Raw genomic sequence first — 16459 nt, forward strand, 5'->3', positions numbered from 1 at the left:
CTTGTTCAAGATTATCCAAGATCTGTGTTTTCTTTCTTTAACCCCTGACCCTGGCCTTTCCCAGCCCTTGCCTCACTTTCCAAGCTGTCCCACAAGACCAGACTTCCTGTTCACTGCATCCTGTTCCCCTAGCCCCAGGGCAGAACTCCCCTGAAGCTCACAGAGGCCTCAGGACATATTTTTAAAATAATAAAAATCTGTTTGTCCTCTCTTGGTGATTCTGAAACCAATCCAATCACAATGATATCTATTGTTGTGTGTAACCCAGTTGTTAATTAACTGGAAAGGATGAAAGGGAAGGTAGATATTATAGGCATGCCCAGTAAAGTCTGGGTGACACAGGGAAGGTACTTAACTGTCAGTCACACCTGAGAACAGGTCATCAACCAGGAGGGTGTGGCCACTGCAAGGCCACAAAATCTGAGATATACAAGCTCCTTTACAAGGCGTTTCCTCTCTTACTGCTGTGCCTGACTCCTGGTGTGTGGGGCTCTCAGCTCTGTATTCACCCACATGGCCCACAGCCATGTGGACCCCACACCCGATGGACTGACAGGGTGGAACTAGCTTGATGCTGGACTGGACCCAGCTCCGCCATGGAACAGAAACTCTGGACACTGGCTTTGCTTCCAGCTCTGCTGAATCCCAGCTCAGGGTGTAATTCCACACAAATAAAGCTTTCTACCACATCTCATCCTCCCATGGGAGCCTCCAGAAATCCCAGCGGTACCCCAAGAACCCCCCTCCCACTAGCAAAGGACATGGCAATCCTCACCATTATCCCGTAACAATACCACCTTTCCTGGATCAACTCGCTAACAGGCTCAATTCAATTTCTGCACTGAGCCAAATGAGTCTTCAATTCTTAATTAAATGTTCTCTTTCTCCCCCCGAAATTCCCCTGCTCCCAGTCCCTCCAGCCCTATCAATGTCATCATTTCCTTTTCTCGCTAATAACCGCTGGGATGGTCTCACCTCAAACATAATTTGCATTCACTAAACATCTGTGCAGCCCAAGATACACCTGGGACAGCGCTTTTTCTGAGTCGCTGTCTGCTTTCACGGCAGAAGCCAACGTGGAAGAAAAAGACCTCTCCTGCAGTTTGGCCAGTTACATTTGGTGAAACTTCCCACTTCTGACAAGTGCAAGTTGTAACCATCATTTTTAATAACTTTTATAGACCAATAAGACTATAAAAGTTTAGGCAGAACTAAAGCATCAGCAGCTATGTCCATAAAGTCTCCAAGCCTATTCTGCCTGTTCCTAATTCTTAAATTCCAGCCTAAACTAATACTTTCTTGGTTCCCAGATCACAGTAGATAATTATTCATTTGTTTAATAGAAAAAAGGCTAAATCAAAACCATGCCACATTTTATAAGCATTTCCTACCAAACTGATTTAATTTGGGGGACAAACAAGCCCAGGCTTTACCATTCAATTAAAGCATTTCCACTTCAATAATCTTGTTTATACAGAATGCTAAAAATATTTGTTTAAAAAACCTGATAAAGCGAAGTCTTGAAGAAAGCTGAAATCATTAGGATTACAATGATCCTGCCTAAAGTAAACCAAAATAGTATGTTTTTATAAAATGTCATTATGCATTTTTTCCACGGGTCCACACAAAAACCCTAAAAGGAATATGGGGCAAATGCTATTTCCATTTTTTGATGAAAACTTGGTCTAGGACAAACGACTAGCACCCATGCCACTACTTAGTACAAAATTCTAGTCCTGGTGCTCGCTGCTGTCCTGAGTTAGCCAGTCCTAATAGTACAGCCAGGCCAGAGCAGTGACATAGGAAGCCTAGAGAATGCAATATTATTTTTAAAAGTATATTAGCATTGATGTCAGAGAGGAAGGGAGAGAGAGAGAGAGATGGAAGCATCAATGATGAGAAGTCATTGACTGGCCCAAAACCTGGGCATGTGCCTGACTGGGAATCAAACTGTGACTTCGTGGTTCAGAGGTTGATACTCAACCGCTTAACCACACTGGCTGGGCAGGAGGAAGTAAAATTAAAGAGCAAACTTACAGTCCCCACTCCCTGGCTTATTCACCCCAGAGACATTTAAAACCCTCCTCCACACCATGCTCCTCTTAGTAAAAACACAAACTGATTCATGTTTAGCAATTACTGAGCATCCACAGTGTAGTCAGCACCGATGGGAATCCAGATATCCTTGGCATTTTAGAAGCTTATATCCAAAGACCAAGTAAAATCAGATCAACGGAGACACACTAAGAGAATGCCGCGTGACTACAGGGGCATAGATTGGAGTGATCCATGCGAGGAATATCAGTTATCAGCGACAGCAGAAGCTAGCGGAGGCAAGGACAGACCCTGCAGAGGGAGCATGGACCTGCCCACACCTTGATTTTTCACTTCCGGCCTCCAAAACTGTGAGAGAATGCTAGGACATTTCTGTTGTTCTAAGTTAGGGGGGAAAAATCATTTATATCTGCCGAAACCGGTTTGGCTCAGTGGATAGAGCGTCGGCCTGCGGACTGAGGGGCCCTGGGTTCGATTCTGGTCAAGGGCATGTATTTTGGTTTCGAACACATCTCCTGTGGGGGGGGTGCAGGAGATGGCTGATCGATGTTTCTCTCTCATCAATGTTTCTAGCTCTCTCTCTCCCTTCCTCTCTGTAAAAAATAAATAAAATATATATTTTTTTAATTATTTCTCTCTCTCTCTCTCTCTCTCTCTCTCTCTCTCTCTATCTATCTCTCTTTCTCTTTCTCTCTCTCTCTCTCAGCTTTGAAAAAAGGTTATTTCTCTCTCTCATTCACCACACACAGAGAAGGAGTATTATGCAGGCAGAGAAAATCAAATGTAAGATGATACAGAATTGTAGCACTAACACAATATGTGGATCTGGGTGGAGTGAAAAAACTCCAATTTAAAACTGGAGTAGGCCAAGGCTGTGGTTCAAATCTCCCATCAGGGTACATACAAGAATCAACCAATGAGTGCATAAATAAGTAGAACAACAAATATACCTCTCTCTCTCTCTCTCTCTCTCTCTCTCTCTCTCTCTCTCTCTCTCTCTCTCTCTCTCTCTCTTCTCTCTCAAATCGAAGGAACAAACAAAACCTCAAAACCTGGAGAGATGGGAAGAGTTGGAAGGACTCAGATGCTTCTCTGAGATGACCAGGAGGGTGAGGCTATGGCTGAACAAATGAGAACACAAAGAGAACGAGCTGGAGGAGAAGAAGCACTTGGTTTTGACGCACAGAGTCTGGCACACGGTGCCTGAGCCTGCCAGGGGGAGACAGGCAGCAGACAGGTGAAAAGCAGAGCCAGGGCTCAGCAGAAGGAGGTCTGGGCTGGGAGCTGGGAGCAGATGTTATCACACAAGAAAAGCAGACAGGAAAAGGGCTGGGAAGGAATCCTTGCACACCACCTCCATCTCAGGGGGCAGAGGAAATGACTGAAAATGGAGGGGAATTCAAGAGCATCACACCCTGAGAAAAAGGGACAGTGATGGAGCTGGGATCCAAAGGAAGTAATAATAGTGTTAGAAACGGTTACTTAAGGAAAACCGGGATATACAAGCAGTCAGTACAAGCCTTTAACGTCTCTGCCTATTGCCTCCCATGTTGACATCATTTTTTCTTGAGTACAGAGCTTTCCCAGGCCTTCTCCAAATGTGGGCCCTTTAAAAAGTCACCCCTATTGTCTCTTACGTAGACAATTTTTCACTGTCCGCACATTTTCCACCAACTTTTGAAACAGTCAGCAGGTGAATCTTTTGGTTCTTCTTCAGTTCCTCATGGCTCTTCTTCAGTTCCTCATGGTTCTTCCTCATTTCTTCTTGGCTATTGTCAAATTTCTCTTCCATTCTTTTTAGCCATCCTATGATCATTACTCTGAATTCTTGCTCCGGTAGGCTGCTTGCTTATGACTCGTTTACTTCCTTTTCTGGTGATGCCTGCTTTTCTTTCACTTGCGGACTATGTTTTTATCTCCCCATGGCCTCTCTTTTCAGGATGTCTGGTTATGTGGTATTCCTTCTCCTGCTGTGACCAGGTTTTCTGGGGCTCAGATCTCAGACCTGCTGGGTTCTTCAATGGCCAACTAGACTGGAAGCAGGAGAGAAGGAAGCCTGTGGATGTACCGCATACAGGTCACCCTCCGGAGGCACAGAGTGGGCCCCGCGGCGGATCCTAACGCGCTACAGCTGAGACGTCAGGAGCGCCCGGGTTCCTCGCACCTCACCAGCAGGTGAATCTTTTATGCCTTTGATTCTCCTGTGTCTCGTAATAACTTTTTCACGGAAGGCACACAAAGTCTAGTAGAAGTTCCAAAACGGTAATACTTAAATTGTCTTCTCAAGTAATTTTAATTTGCTTCTGCTTCTTAATCTCTCCCACCAGCACCCCCATTCCTTTTATTTGAGCTTCAGGGTGTATGGGGGGGGGGGGGGGGGCGTGCGCAAATCTTTCATTCAGACATTTTAAGGAATAAGAAAATTACTTAAATGAAAAGGAGGAAATTCTCACCATGGCAAAGTAAAAATCAATTTACACAGCTTCCATTTGCGAAATGATAACACACTATACAGGGCGCTCATTTCTGTGAGCCGCTTATCACTCCCCTCCACACAGGAGCACATACCAGAGCTCTGAATTAAATCATCACTTTTCCGGTGAAGCAAAGAGAGAAATGGAGCTGGGTCTTTCATTTGGATCAGCTCCAATATATGTTTGCACACAAGGGGATACTACTGGGTTTGATTTCTGTAAGCTCACAAGCAGTATTGCTTTTTTAGAATTGTGTGAGGAAATATCATAGACATACTCATCCTCATAGTGAGAAATGAATCTGACTTCCAAATCAAAAGGGTCATTTTGTGTCTACCCATTGTTTTCCCCCAGAGTAAAACCGAGGTCTGGGAGAGTGCTAGTAATGCGGCAAAGTCATGTACATGCTGCATTTTTCCCAGGTTTTTTGTTGTTGTTGTTTTTTGTTTTTTGTGGTTTTTTTTTTCATTTCACCTGACATTGACAACTAGGCCAGGATGGTCTCTGTCGCTCATAAAATACCTCTCCATCACACCAATAATCATCCTAATCAGATAAGCCAACAACATTTAAAAAAGTCATGGTTTGGCACTTTTAAAATACCATCAGGAATGAGACTTGTATCACAGAATTCAAAAATGTTAAATCTGTTTGTGGGAATGCAGATTGGTGCAGCCACTATGGAAAATAGTAAGGAATTTACTAAAAGTAAAAAAATAAAAATTTAAATTTAAAAAAAAATTAAATGGAACTCTCACTTGACCCAGCAATACCACTTCTAGGAATACATCCTAAGAAAACAGAAACACCAATCAGAAAGAATAGATAGAGCCCTATGTTTACAGCAGCACAATGTACAATAGCTAAGATCTGGAAACAGCCCAAGTGCCCATCAGGAGACAAGTGGATCAAAAGCTGTAGTACATTTTACAGCATGGAACATTACACAGCTGTAAAAAAGGATCTCTTACCCTTTGTAATAGCATGGAGTGACCTGGAGGGTATTGTGCTGAGTGAAATAAGCCAGCCAGAGAAAGAGAAATATCACATGATCTCATCTGTAAGTGAAATCTAATGAACATTATAAACTGACAATTGATATAGGTTCAGAGACATGGAGGCATGAAATAGACTGATATAGCTCAGAGGGGACTGGGGAAGAGACAGGAAGAGATTAACCAAAGAACTCACATAAGTATATGCATAACCAACAGACACAGACAATAGTGTGGTGAAGGCCTGGATTGGAGCAGTGGCTAGGTTAAGGGGGGGAAAGCAGGAAAAGATTGGAGAAATCTATATTCCTGTCAACAATAAAATAAAATAAATTTTTTAAAAGAGCAGGCATGGCCAAAAAAATAAAAAATCTATATTAATATAAAATAATCTACGAAGAGTTCATTATTAGTCTTCTCCTACCTTTTCCCACCATGTAAAAATTACAATTAGACAAATTACTCTCAAATGAAAGACTCAAATCCATAGAAAAATTAGGGCTTATTTTTTCTTCTTGTATGCTTCTGCAACAAAGGAAAAAGGTTGGAAAATATGGAGATTTTTAGCCCCTCAAAAGTATCTTACTATTCCACAATTCACTTTATTCTAAAGCACATCACATTCCTTACACAGAGTGTTGTACATGTGTGTTTTGCCATAACACTTTCTTCAGCATTACAACTGCATTCTTGATAATAAAATCAGAATACTGTAGATAGGACCAATGGTGTATTCCGAATAATCAAAGCATTCCAGTTAGAGGCAATCCCACAGAGAAGGAACCAAATTGTCAGTAATATCCAGGCCGACGTTGAAATTCACCTGGTCAAAGGCAAAGCTGTTAAAATAACTACATAGCCACTGACTTATCCTGTAAGCATCCTGCTTCTTTTCCTTTGCTCTAAGGGCAGTTATTAGGGAAGTTGCTGCATTTATACAAAACCCAGCCATTAAAGTCGAAATATAGCAGCTGCAAAGATGAAGCACAGATTCCATGCTCCTAAGAGCCAGATGCTCAGCAACTGGTTTTAATTTTCAGGATGAAAGTCCGTGAGAAGCAGGTAGCAAGACCTTGGTTGATGAGGCCAGATCCACTGAGGATACACTATCAGGAAATTAGATGCTGGCAGATGTTCGGCCAGTTAGAGGGAAATGGAAGGCGGGCAGAGCTGCAAGCTGAAACTGGTGGGTGGCAAGTGGAACTGGGGAGGCTGGCACCTGCCTGGAAGCTGAAATGAGTGGAAATTGCCCTCCAGAACAGCTGGGGCCAGAACAGGGAGCCATCAACTCTGACAAGAAACAATATTCATGAAAGAGATTCAAGACTAAATAACCCCCTTTCCTTCACCCCATCTCATCTGTCCACAGGAAACATATCTTGTTGCATAATATTTACTGAATGTAGCTTAATACTCTAATATGTTAATCTAATCTCTCTCTTTGCGAATCTAGAGAAGAGTTGCTCCTCTCTATGCACAGACCTCTTGAATAAAATTGCACTTGGCATCAAAGCAACGCTGAACATAAACTTTATTATCGTTTTTCTTATATAATCATGAGCAATACTTATGCAACAACAGAGTTATTTCATTCTAAAAAATGTTAATAGTTGAAAGGATATTTGTTAAAGCAGCTTTTCCCTGACTTAAAAGTTTAGCAGTTACCTGAGTTTTTGCACTTTCAGAGTACCTGGATCTTAACTCATAGGAGGGGTGTAAAAGGTGGTTCTTGGTGAGTCATTCTTCTCCACTAAAAGCGAGAAACGTTTTCTGTTCTCCCAGCAACCCCTCCCCTGGCCATCCAACAGGACAGCCCCTCAAGGACTACCTTCTGAAAAAGGAAATCAATGGAAATAAAGATACACACTTTTAAAGGGCACCTACTAAGCTCTTGGTGAGAATCAGTAAGAGGGGTAGAGGAAAGTACTCAGCCTGCTCCATTTAACTCCACTTTGATGAGCCCCAAGGCTCCCATTTTAAACGTTAGGACGAGTATAACTGCTTTAACTTGTCCATGTCTCTGAAGCAGCGCCCTTAAAGTACCACACTCCTAATCCAGCAGTTCCTAAAATTCAGTGCAGTTCATGTGAAGAACACAGTAACTTCTGCTCACTGAACTCAAATTCTCATGACTGTAAGAACCAAATGAATGGATGTAGCAACTCCACATCCACACCTTTGAGTAGGATGGCCAACTAAGCAAGCAAAAGGGCCCTGGTGGAATAAGCTGCAATAGGTCTTACAGGGTAAACAATGATCCATGAGTTCCACTTAAGCTAAAGAAAAACAAAGACCGAGGTGCAAATTTAAATACCAAAACTAGCCTAAAACAATGGCAGTTCTCACTGAAAGTTGAAGGATGACCAAGTAAATAGCGCAATAACTATAGAAATTTTTTCATGCCCTCCCCAGTTTGGCACAGTGGATAGAGTGTCAGCGTGTGGACTGAAGAGTCCTGAGTTCGATTCCGGTCAAGGGCACATGCCCAGGTTGCAGGCTCAATCCCAGTAGGAGATGTGCAGGAGGCAGGCAATCAGTGATTCTTTCTCATCACTGATGTTTCTATCTCACCCTCCCTCTTGATTGCTCTCTGAAATCAATAAAAATATACAGTGGTGCCTCGCATAAAGAACGCCTCGCACAGCGAACGCTGCACACAACGAACTTCATTTCAGGATTCATACAACGAACTTCGTTTCACACAACGAAGTCGCCCGAGCTTCCACGACCGCTTTGCCCGAGCTTCCACGACTGCTTCGCCCGAGGAACACGAAGAAGAGCTGACAACTGAAGAGCTCCAAGCACTTCTGGTCCAGCAACAGGACAATGCTCAAAGGGAAGCGTCATCTGATAACGAGGAGCAACAATCAAACAATCAACCAATCCCAACTGCTGACATCAAGAACATCCTGGTCAAATGGAAAGCAGTTCAGGAGTTTACCAATGCCCACTATCCGGATTCAGCTGAAGCAAACAGGATCAACGATCTTTACTCCGATACTCTTGTCCGTTATTTCCAGCAGATGTTGGAGAAAAGAGAAAAACAAACGACTTTGGACAGGTTTTTCATGAAACCATCGGCCAAAAAGCAGAAAATGGATGAAGATGTGCAAGATTCGGTAGACTCTACTTAGTCTGTCTTAAAATTAAAAAAAAGTGTGTTTTTTTAAAAAAAAATTATGTTTTTAGATGTATCTACATAAATAAAAATAATAACAAAAAAATTATCTTTTTTATGTCATCTTAGCATATTTTATGCTACAGAACGAATTATTTTTTTAACATGTATTGTTATGGGAAAACACGTTTCACATAACGAACTTTTCGCATAACAAACTTGCTCCTGGAACGAATTAAGTTCGTTGTGTGAGGCACCACTGTATTTAAAAAGAAATGTCTGTCAAATGTCTTAAACTTGTCTTTTTTCTTACCTTCATTTAACCCCTTCACTGTACCACCAAAAACTGGTAGCAAAGAGGACCTCAAACATACACACAAAACAGAGACCTGCTTAGAGTGGGGGAAAAAACACACAAAAAAAACCAGGTGATATACCTGGCTAAAGGTGAGTTTGTGAAACACAGCAGAAGGAAGGCAGGGGTACCTACCTAACCCTTTCTAAGATATTTCAATGTAGCCTTTCCATGTAGGGTCCTCTTTTACTATAAACAGCTATTTAACCCCCAGGTTATAAGGGCACATAGCAGAGTGCTTTAAACTGAGGTCTGTGGACACTAAGGAAGACACCCTTAAGAAATTGTGTGCTTAGCTCTTACTGGTGTGTCAACTGCTTATTCTACATAACTTCTAAGCAACCGACTTCTGCCACTCAACTTAGGTGACCGTGTTATTGTGTCACGGATCACTAGCACCAGGAACTAAGCTTTAAGAACCGAGGCAATATGACCAATAAATAAATAAAGTTTGTGATAGAGAGAAGGTAGTCCTTATTAGGCCAAGAAGATTTTAGAGAACCACAGTTTCAATCAGTGAAAATAGCGAGAAAGTGAATCATCGACACACAAGATATTATCAGCAGTATTTATATGACACGAAATTTTGATTCAGCAAAACATCATCCATGAGATTAATTAAATGTAGTTGAAAAGGTGTTTATTGATTTCACAGTATTATTTACATTTAATTTGTAAAGTCATTAACTTTGAATAAGATTGTACGAATATGCATAAAAATTATAGTTTCATATTGTATATATTTATTGATCATAATAAATGTAATCTATCTTAGAATCCATTAACTTTTTTTTTTTTCTTTAAAAGCAGCACAGACATACAAGTTTGAGAAACAGTATCCTAAAGGCAGAGGAAAAGGCTGGCTGATTCCACCTAAGGCAATTAGAGGAAGGAGACTGATAAGGAGAGATGGCCCAGATGCTGTAGGACAGGGTGGAGTAAAGAATGTTGATACATCCTCCCCACCCATGCAATTCAATTCCAAAGAGTCCAATTCTATTTCTGTCATATTCTCTCTCTCTCTCTCTCTCTCTCTCTCTCTCTCTCTCTCTCTCTCTCTCTCTCTCTCTCTCTCTCGTTGATACATCCTCCCCATCCATGCAATTCAATTCCAAAGAGTCAAATTCCATTTCTGTCATCCTTTCTCTCCTCTCTCTCTCTCTCTCTCTCTCTCTCTCTCTCTCTCTCTCTCTCTCTTTCTCTCTCTCTCTCTTTCTTCTTTGGTTTTGTTTGTTTGTTTGTGTTTTTTGGGGGGGTGGGTGGGGGTGTAAGGGAGAGTGTCTATTTTTGCAATAACAAAGCTCGACTTATGGTTCTTTGAATTCAAAAGTATAAAGAAAGAGAAAAGGGGAAATATATAAAATAACCATTTTGAAATGTTTCTTTGAAACATGAAAAGAGAAAATAAATAAAGAAAACTAGCCTATGATTTCACAACTCAAATTTTAAGACTAGCACCTGTTGCCAAGCTGGCATGACTCAGTGGCTGAGCACTGACCTATGAGCCAGGCAGTCACAGTTCGATTCGTAGTCAGAGCATATGACCAGGTTGCAAGCTCAATCCCCATTGTGGGGCATGCAGGAGGCAGCAGATCAATGATTCTCTCTCATTATTGATGGGACGTTTGTACCTCTCTCTCCCTCTCCCTTCCTCTCTAAAATCAATAAAAATATATTAAAAAACAAACAAACAAAAAAGACTAGTACCTAATAAAGAACAAAGTTTGTGGAATAACATTTGGAAAAGGGTGGAGATTTTGAGTCATACAGCATGAACTAAAACCCAGTTCACTCAGTATCAAATGTTCTCATATCACTCACCAAATGGTCATGTGACTTGTAATAAAATGAACAAATAATCTTAGCGGTAAGATTTTTATAGATGTTCCCTCATTTTACAGAAAAGGTAGGACCCAGAGAAGATAAGTTACTTACTAATTATCACACAGCATTGGACAGCACCAGAACTTAAACTCAGGCCTATGTCAATCCACTGAATAAACTGTCATCCATTTCCCCAAGACCAGATGTGAATATGAAATGCAATCACTCACTTGAAAATATGTCAAGTATCTTAGATATATTTGAAATGGCAATCATCTTCTAAAGGTCTACACTTATAAGGATCCTTGTAAATACTCCACCAAAGACACCTTACATCATGAATCAGAGATCAAGGAGCATATATAACTCCTACTGGAGCAGTCACGCATGAATTAATCAAAAGTGCATGCCAACATTCTCACCAGAAAAGTTATTAACTAAGATGAAAATAATAGCAGATGCCTAGAAATGTGCTGATTGTACAAGAAAGTTATAGTAAGAAACCATTAATTGTTAATGAAAACAACAGCAAAGTACTTTAAAAACAAAACAAAACAAAAACCTGAAAAGGATCATGGAAACATTACTGAATCAGTAGGTATAGAGAAGGAAAGGCTTGGTTTCAAGATAGAGAAGGTGAAGGCTTTCTGAGACAGAAAGGGAAAACAGTCAGAGTGGGCAGGCTGGGGGGAGGAGGGCTCCCTCCTAAGCAGGCTGCACTGACTTGGCCACTCCAGACAGCAGGCAGTCAGCAGCTGCAGCCCAGCCTCAGAGCATCCTGGGGCCAGAAGGTGGCTCGGTGGGAAAAAACCAGTGCCATCATGTGACTTCAAGGGTTCCTCTGCTCCAAATCTTTCCTATTTGGCAGCTGAGGCTGGGAATTCTATTACCAGGGAATAAAATGCTTTCCTTCCACAATGAGAGAAGGAATAATCAAATGTTACACGGCAGCCATGCTTTGCTTAACGACAAAGAAATATTCTGAGAAATGCATCATTAGATTTTTATTTGATTACTAGAGGCCCGATGCACGAAATTCGTGCAGGAGTAGACCTTCCTTCCCCCAGCACCCAGGACCCAGGCTTCCCTCCCACCACCTGCAGCCCCGGCTTCATCCGGAAAGTCATCCAGAAGGTCATCCAGAAGGATGTCTGGTCTAATTAGCATATTATGCTCTTATTATTATAGATTGTGTGAGCATCTGTACTCACACAAACCTAGATTGTATGGCCTACAATACACCTAATCTATATAATATAGCCAGTTGCTTCTAGGCTACAAACCAGTACAGCATGTTGCTGTATTAAATGCTGTGGGCAATTTGAACACTTTATGTGTTTATCTAACCACAGAAAAGTACAGTAGAAATATGGTATAAAAGATAAAATATGGGTCCTGGCCAGTGTGGTTCAGTTGGTTGGAGCATTGCCCATGAACCAAAGGGTCATGGGTTTGATTCCTGCTCAGGGTACATACCCAGGTCTCGGGTTCGATCCCGAAAGTGTAAGAGGCAGCTAATGGATGTTTCTCTCTGGCACCGATATTTCTCTCTGGCATCAATGTTTCTTTCTCTCTCCCTTCCTTTCTCTCTAAAATCAATAAACACATATCCTTGGGTGAGGATTTTAAAAAAGATAAAATATGGTACATATGTATAGGGCACTTACCATGAATGGAGCCTACAGGACTGAAAATCACTTCGGGTGGGTCAGTGAGTGGTAAGTGAATGAGAAGCTGGGGACATTACACCACCACAGACTACAAGCATTGTACTCTTAAGCTGCACTAAATTTATAAAGCCATGTGAGATTAAATCAAGTACAAGAGACAATATGCACTCCAGAGAACAGGAGCTACATGAAGCTGGTGCTACGTGGCATTCTATTTTGCAGCAAATTTTCATTTAAGTACAAAGGGTACAGTCTGAAATAGGACAAAAGCTATTGTGTAGTAAATCCATGACTTGTAATGCAGTCATTTATTATCATGTACTATGTCCTGCACATAATTATTTGTGCTATCCTTGTATAGGACCAGCAGCGCAGTAGGTTTGTTCGCACCAGTATCCCCAAACACGCAAGGAATGCGCCACGCTACAACTTTACGTCACCAACCATAGGAATTTTCCAGCTCCTTTATAACCTCTGGCCCCACTGCGGCTGTCCGAAATGCTGCTGTACAGCACATGACTATAATGCACTCCCACCACAAATCTACGGATCCTAGAAAGACAGCAGGTTGTATAGTTGAGTACGTAAGGCCAAAGTCACAAGGCAGGGTCTATTCGTTCTTGAAACTTGCACTCAAGATTTCTTCCCTTAGGAAGGGAAGAACGGATCTGGAAGAATGGAAATCACCTGGTTTCTGCAAGGCTAGACTCAAAAATCATAATAAAGCATACAATGTTACTAGGAAATTAACTAGTAACCGCAGTAATATAAGGATTGTCAACTTTTGAAACACTCACACTGATCTCCAGCAGTGAATTGAAATGTCATTTGTAGATCCTTTGGCACCTCCAGGAGAGTTGGCCCAGCTTTTAGCACTCTGAGGTGGGGAAACGTTTTTGAAGAGGCATCACGCTCTCTAAAGAGCCGTGGTCCTCAACCTTCCTCATGCCAGGACCCTTTAATACAGATTTAATGAATCACTGGCAAGGTCACCTAAGATCATCGGAAAACACAGATATTTATGATTCATTAAAAGTAGCAAAATTACAGTTATGAAGTAGCAACGAAAATAATTTTATGGTTGGGGGGTCACCACAACATGAGGAACTGTATTAAAGGGTAGCGGCATTGGAAAGGTTGAGAACCACTGCTAAGCGACAAGGAGGCTAGTCCCAAGAACTCCAGCAGGATTCGAAAACCCAAAGGAAGGGGGGGAGGGCTCGCATTTGTCTATACGCAGAATGGGAAGAACGCAGATAAGTTATATTTTTCACAAACCAGTAAATATTGTTACCAGCAGTAGACTCAGCTTCAGAAATTGAATGAATGTGGGCATAAAACATATTTCTCTTACCCGATTAAGTAACGTAAGTGATAAGTAAATGTGCTAGCATTTGGGATGATGAAAGGAAAAAAGGATTTGGAAGCACAGTGGTTTCAATAAATTTTGAAAATATATTCTTATTGATTTCAGAAAGAGAGGGAGAGATAAAAACATCAATAATGAGAGTCAGTGATCAGCTGCCTCCTGCATGCCCCCCCACTGGGGATGGAGCCTGCAACCCCTGGCATGTGCCCTGACCCGGAATTGAGCTGTGACCCTATGGTTCATAGGTCTACGCTCAACCACTGAGCCACCCCGAGGCGGGCTAATTTCAATACATTTTGCTGAACTCCATCCTTGGGATTATTAACACGTGCTTCACAATACAGATCAGATACTAGTGTTGCCTTTTTCTGACACACATACACCTCCCCCAGGTTGTGACTGACTTTGTACTTGACCTATACAATGATGCTTCCCCTATATTTGTCTTAGGGATTGCTGGGTCACCCACAGGCCTCCCCACTTGATGAAAACACTTCGCCAGCCATCAGAGGCCAGAGATACCAGTACTTCTGCTCATTGGCTAAGGCTCTCAGAAGCTTCTATTAAGATGTAACTATGAGTTTCTTTTCCTAAGGTCCTAGTAATTCAAAGTGCAGATCCAGTTCCTGGGTGTGGGATGGGAGGTGGCAGAAGCCCCTGAGGGCATGCTTTACTCTTTTGGAGGATCAGAGATTCTGACTGGCCTTCAGCGACTCCACCATCACCGGATTTACAATGCAAACCCCACATTGGGATGCTTGTAAAAACTTGTCATGAGATAAAATCCACTGGCCCATGCGGTCTTCCATCATCTCCCTTTTATAGGACCAGTAGCGCTGTAGGTCTGTTCACACCAGTATCGCCACAAACTCTACAAATGCATGTGTGTGTTTTTTTTAAAGCCAACTCAAAAAGATGGTGCCCAGTGAAGAGCCACTGATATACATAGGGAATGAATCCTATTCTTTGAATACCACTAAACAGATGAGCTCTGCTCAGCCTTAAGACAAACTCTTGAATCCTTCCTTAAGGATTATTGTTAAAGTGCTCAAATTAATAATAATAATAATAATAATAATAATAATAATAATAATACTTTCTTTTAAAAGGCCAACAGTCCCCAACTTTTTCCCCCCAGCCCGTTATACAAAAAGCTGGCTTTTGCACAACTTCACTCCGGATCCATCCCAGTGTCCAGGTGAGAGCTGTCCCTTCTCTGCGGCCTGGAGGGAAGTCCAGAACAAACTTTGTCGGCCACCAGCAGGGGAGCTCTTCAGCTTTTGTCCCCAAACCCATTCAAACAAAAGAAGCCCCGTCTCCTCCTTCCCAGCTCCGCGGACCCGCGCCCCGCGGGGTCCGCCCGGACCCCCGGCCCTCCCCGCCCTCCCGCGCCCGCCGCACTCACTCCGCAGCGCCCCGATGAGCAGGGAGCCGTCCTTGATCAGCTCTTTGATGAACTTGTTGGTCCGCTCCAGCTCGATCTCGTGGCACTGCAGGCGCTCCCTGAAGTCCGGGCTGTCCAAGTAGGAGTCGCTGAACTCCAGGGTGGGCAGCCCCATGGCCCCGGCGCTGCCCGCGGCCGCGGGGGACCGGACGGACTGTCCCCCGGCGCTCAGGGCGGGGGCAGGCGGGGACCGGGGCCGGCGGGCCGGGCGGGGGCCGCGCCGGGACGCGGGGGGACTGCGCGGAGGAAGCGGGCCCCGCGCGCCCCGCCGTGGGCGCCGGGCTCCCGTGGCGCGCGATCGCGGGGGGCAGAGGGGGGGACTCAGTGCGCCCCGGGGGCGAGGCGGGCGCGGGCGGCGCCGGGGGTGGGCCGAGGCGCGGGTCCGCTCAGGGTGTCGCCCTGGCGGCGCATGGTCGCTGCTGCTGCGAGGCAGGAGGCTCCGGGCCGCGGCGGGAGCAGGAAAGTTGCCTCGGGCCCGCACACACTTCCGGCAGCTCCGATCCCCGCTCCCCGCTCCCGGGACGGAGGGCGTGTGTGCGCTGAGAGCCGGGAGCGCCGCCGGGCCAGCCCTCCCCGCCTCCGCGGACGCAGGCTCGGAGCGCTCGCGGCGAATGGGACCCGGGCTCCGGGACCCTCCCCCGCTTCCGCGCTCCCACCCCGCCACCCCGCCCCTTCTCCTCCCGCTCACCCTCCTGCCCCCGCCCCGCCCGCACGGCGCTCCCAGCCTGCGCCCTGGGCGGTCACCCTGCCCCACACCCGCCGATGGGCTCCTGGCAGTCTCCGTGGTGACAGTTCTTCGGGGTCCCCCACTCCACAGTAGGTTCTCAAACCCCCAGCGTAGCTCTCTTCTACCCCTCGGTTCCCCCCCCACCTTCTCCCTGGACTCCTCCTCGGGGATACAAACCAGCATTCCCTGTCCCCAAAGTTGGAGAGAACATGGGGAAGCCTAGTTGGAAGATGCTACTTGAAAGCATTGGTTCAGTGTGTTCCCAAAGTGTGGTACGTGTACCCCCAGGGGTACAGGAGTTTGGTGGGGTACGCGTTGCACCGGAGTTTGGTGGGGATATGCGCTGCACCGTGATTAGCTGCGCCTAATTCTACGTTCTCATGAGTACGAGGGGCACTCGGCGTTACGAATATTATAGAAGGGGTACA

General features: G+C 44.2%; 1 protein-coding gene across 1 annotated transcript in view; it reads right to left on the minus strand.

The window, feature by feature from the left end:
* Positions 1 to 15883, minus strand: part of ARHGAP42 (Rho GTPase activating protein 42) — a 229340-nt gene extending 213457 nt beyond the window's left edge. Inside the window, exon 1 of the mRNA XM_084894676.1 lies at positions 15266 to 15883. Within this exon, the coding sequence (XP_084750802.1) occupies positions 15266 to 15419 (154 nt within the window). The 5' untranslated portion in view covers positions 15420 to 15883. The remainder of the gene's footprint in view (positions 1 to 15265) is intronic.
* Positions 15884 to 16459: the final 576 nt, after the last annotated feature.

This window comes from Pipistrellus hanaki (assembly GCF_964339955.1).
Source record: "Pipistrellus hanaki genome assembly, chromosome: 9".
NCBI lineage: Eukaryota > Metazoa > Chordata > Mammalia > Chiroptera > Vespertilionidae > Pipistrellus > Pipistrellus hanaki.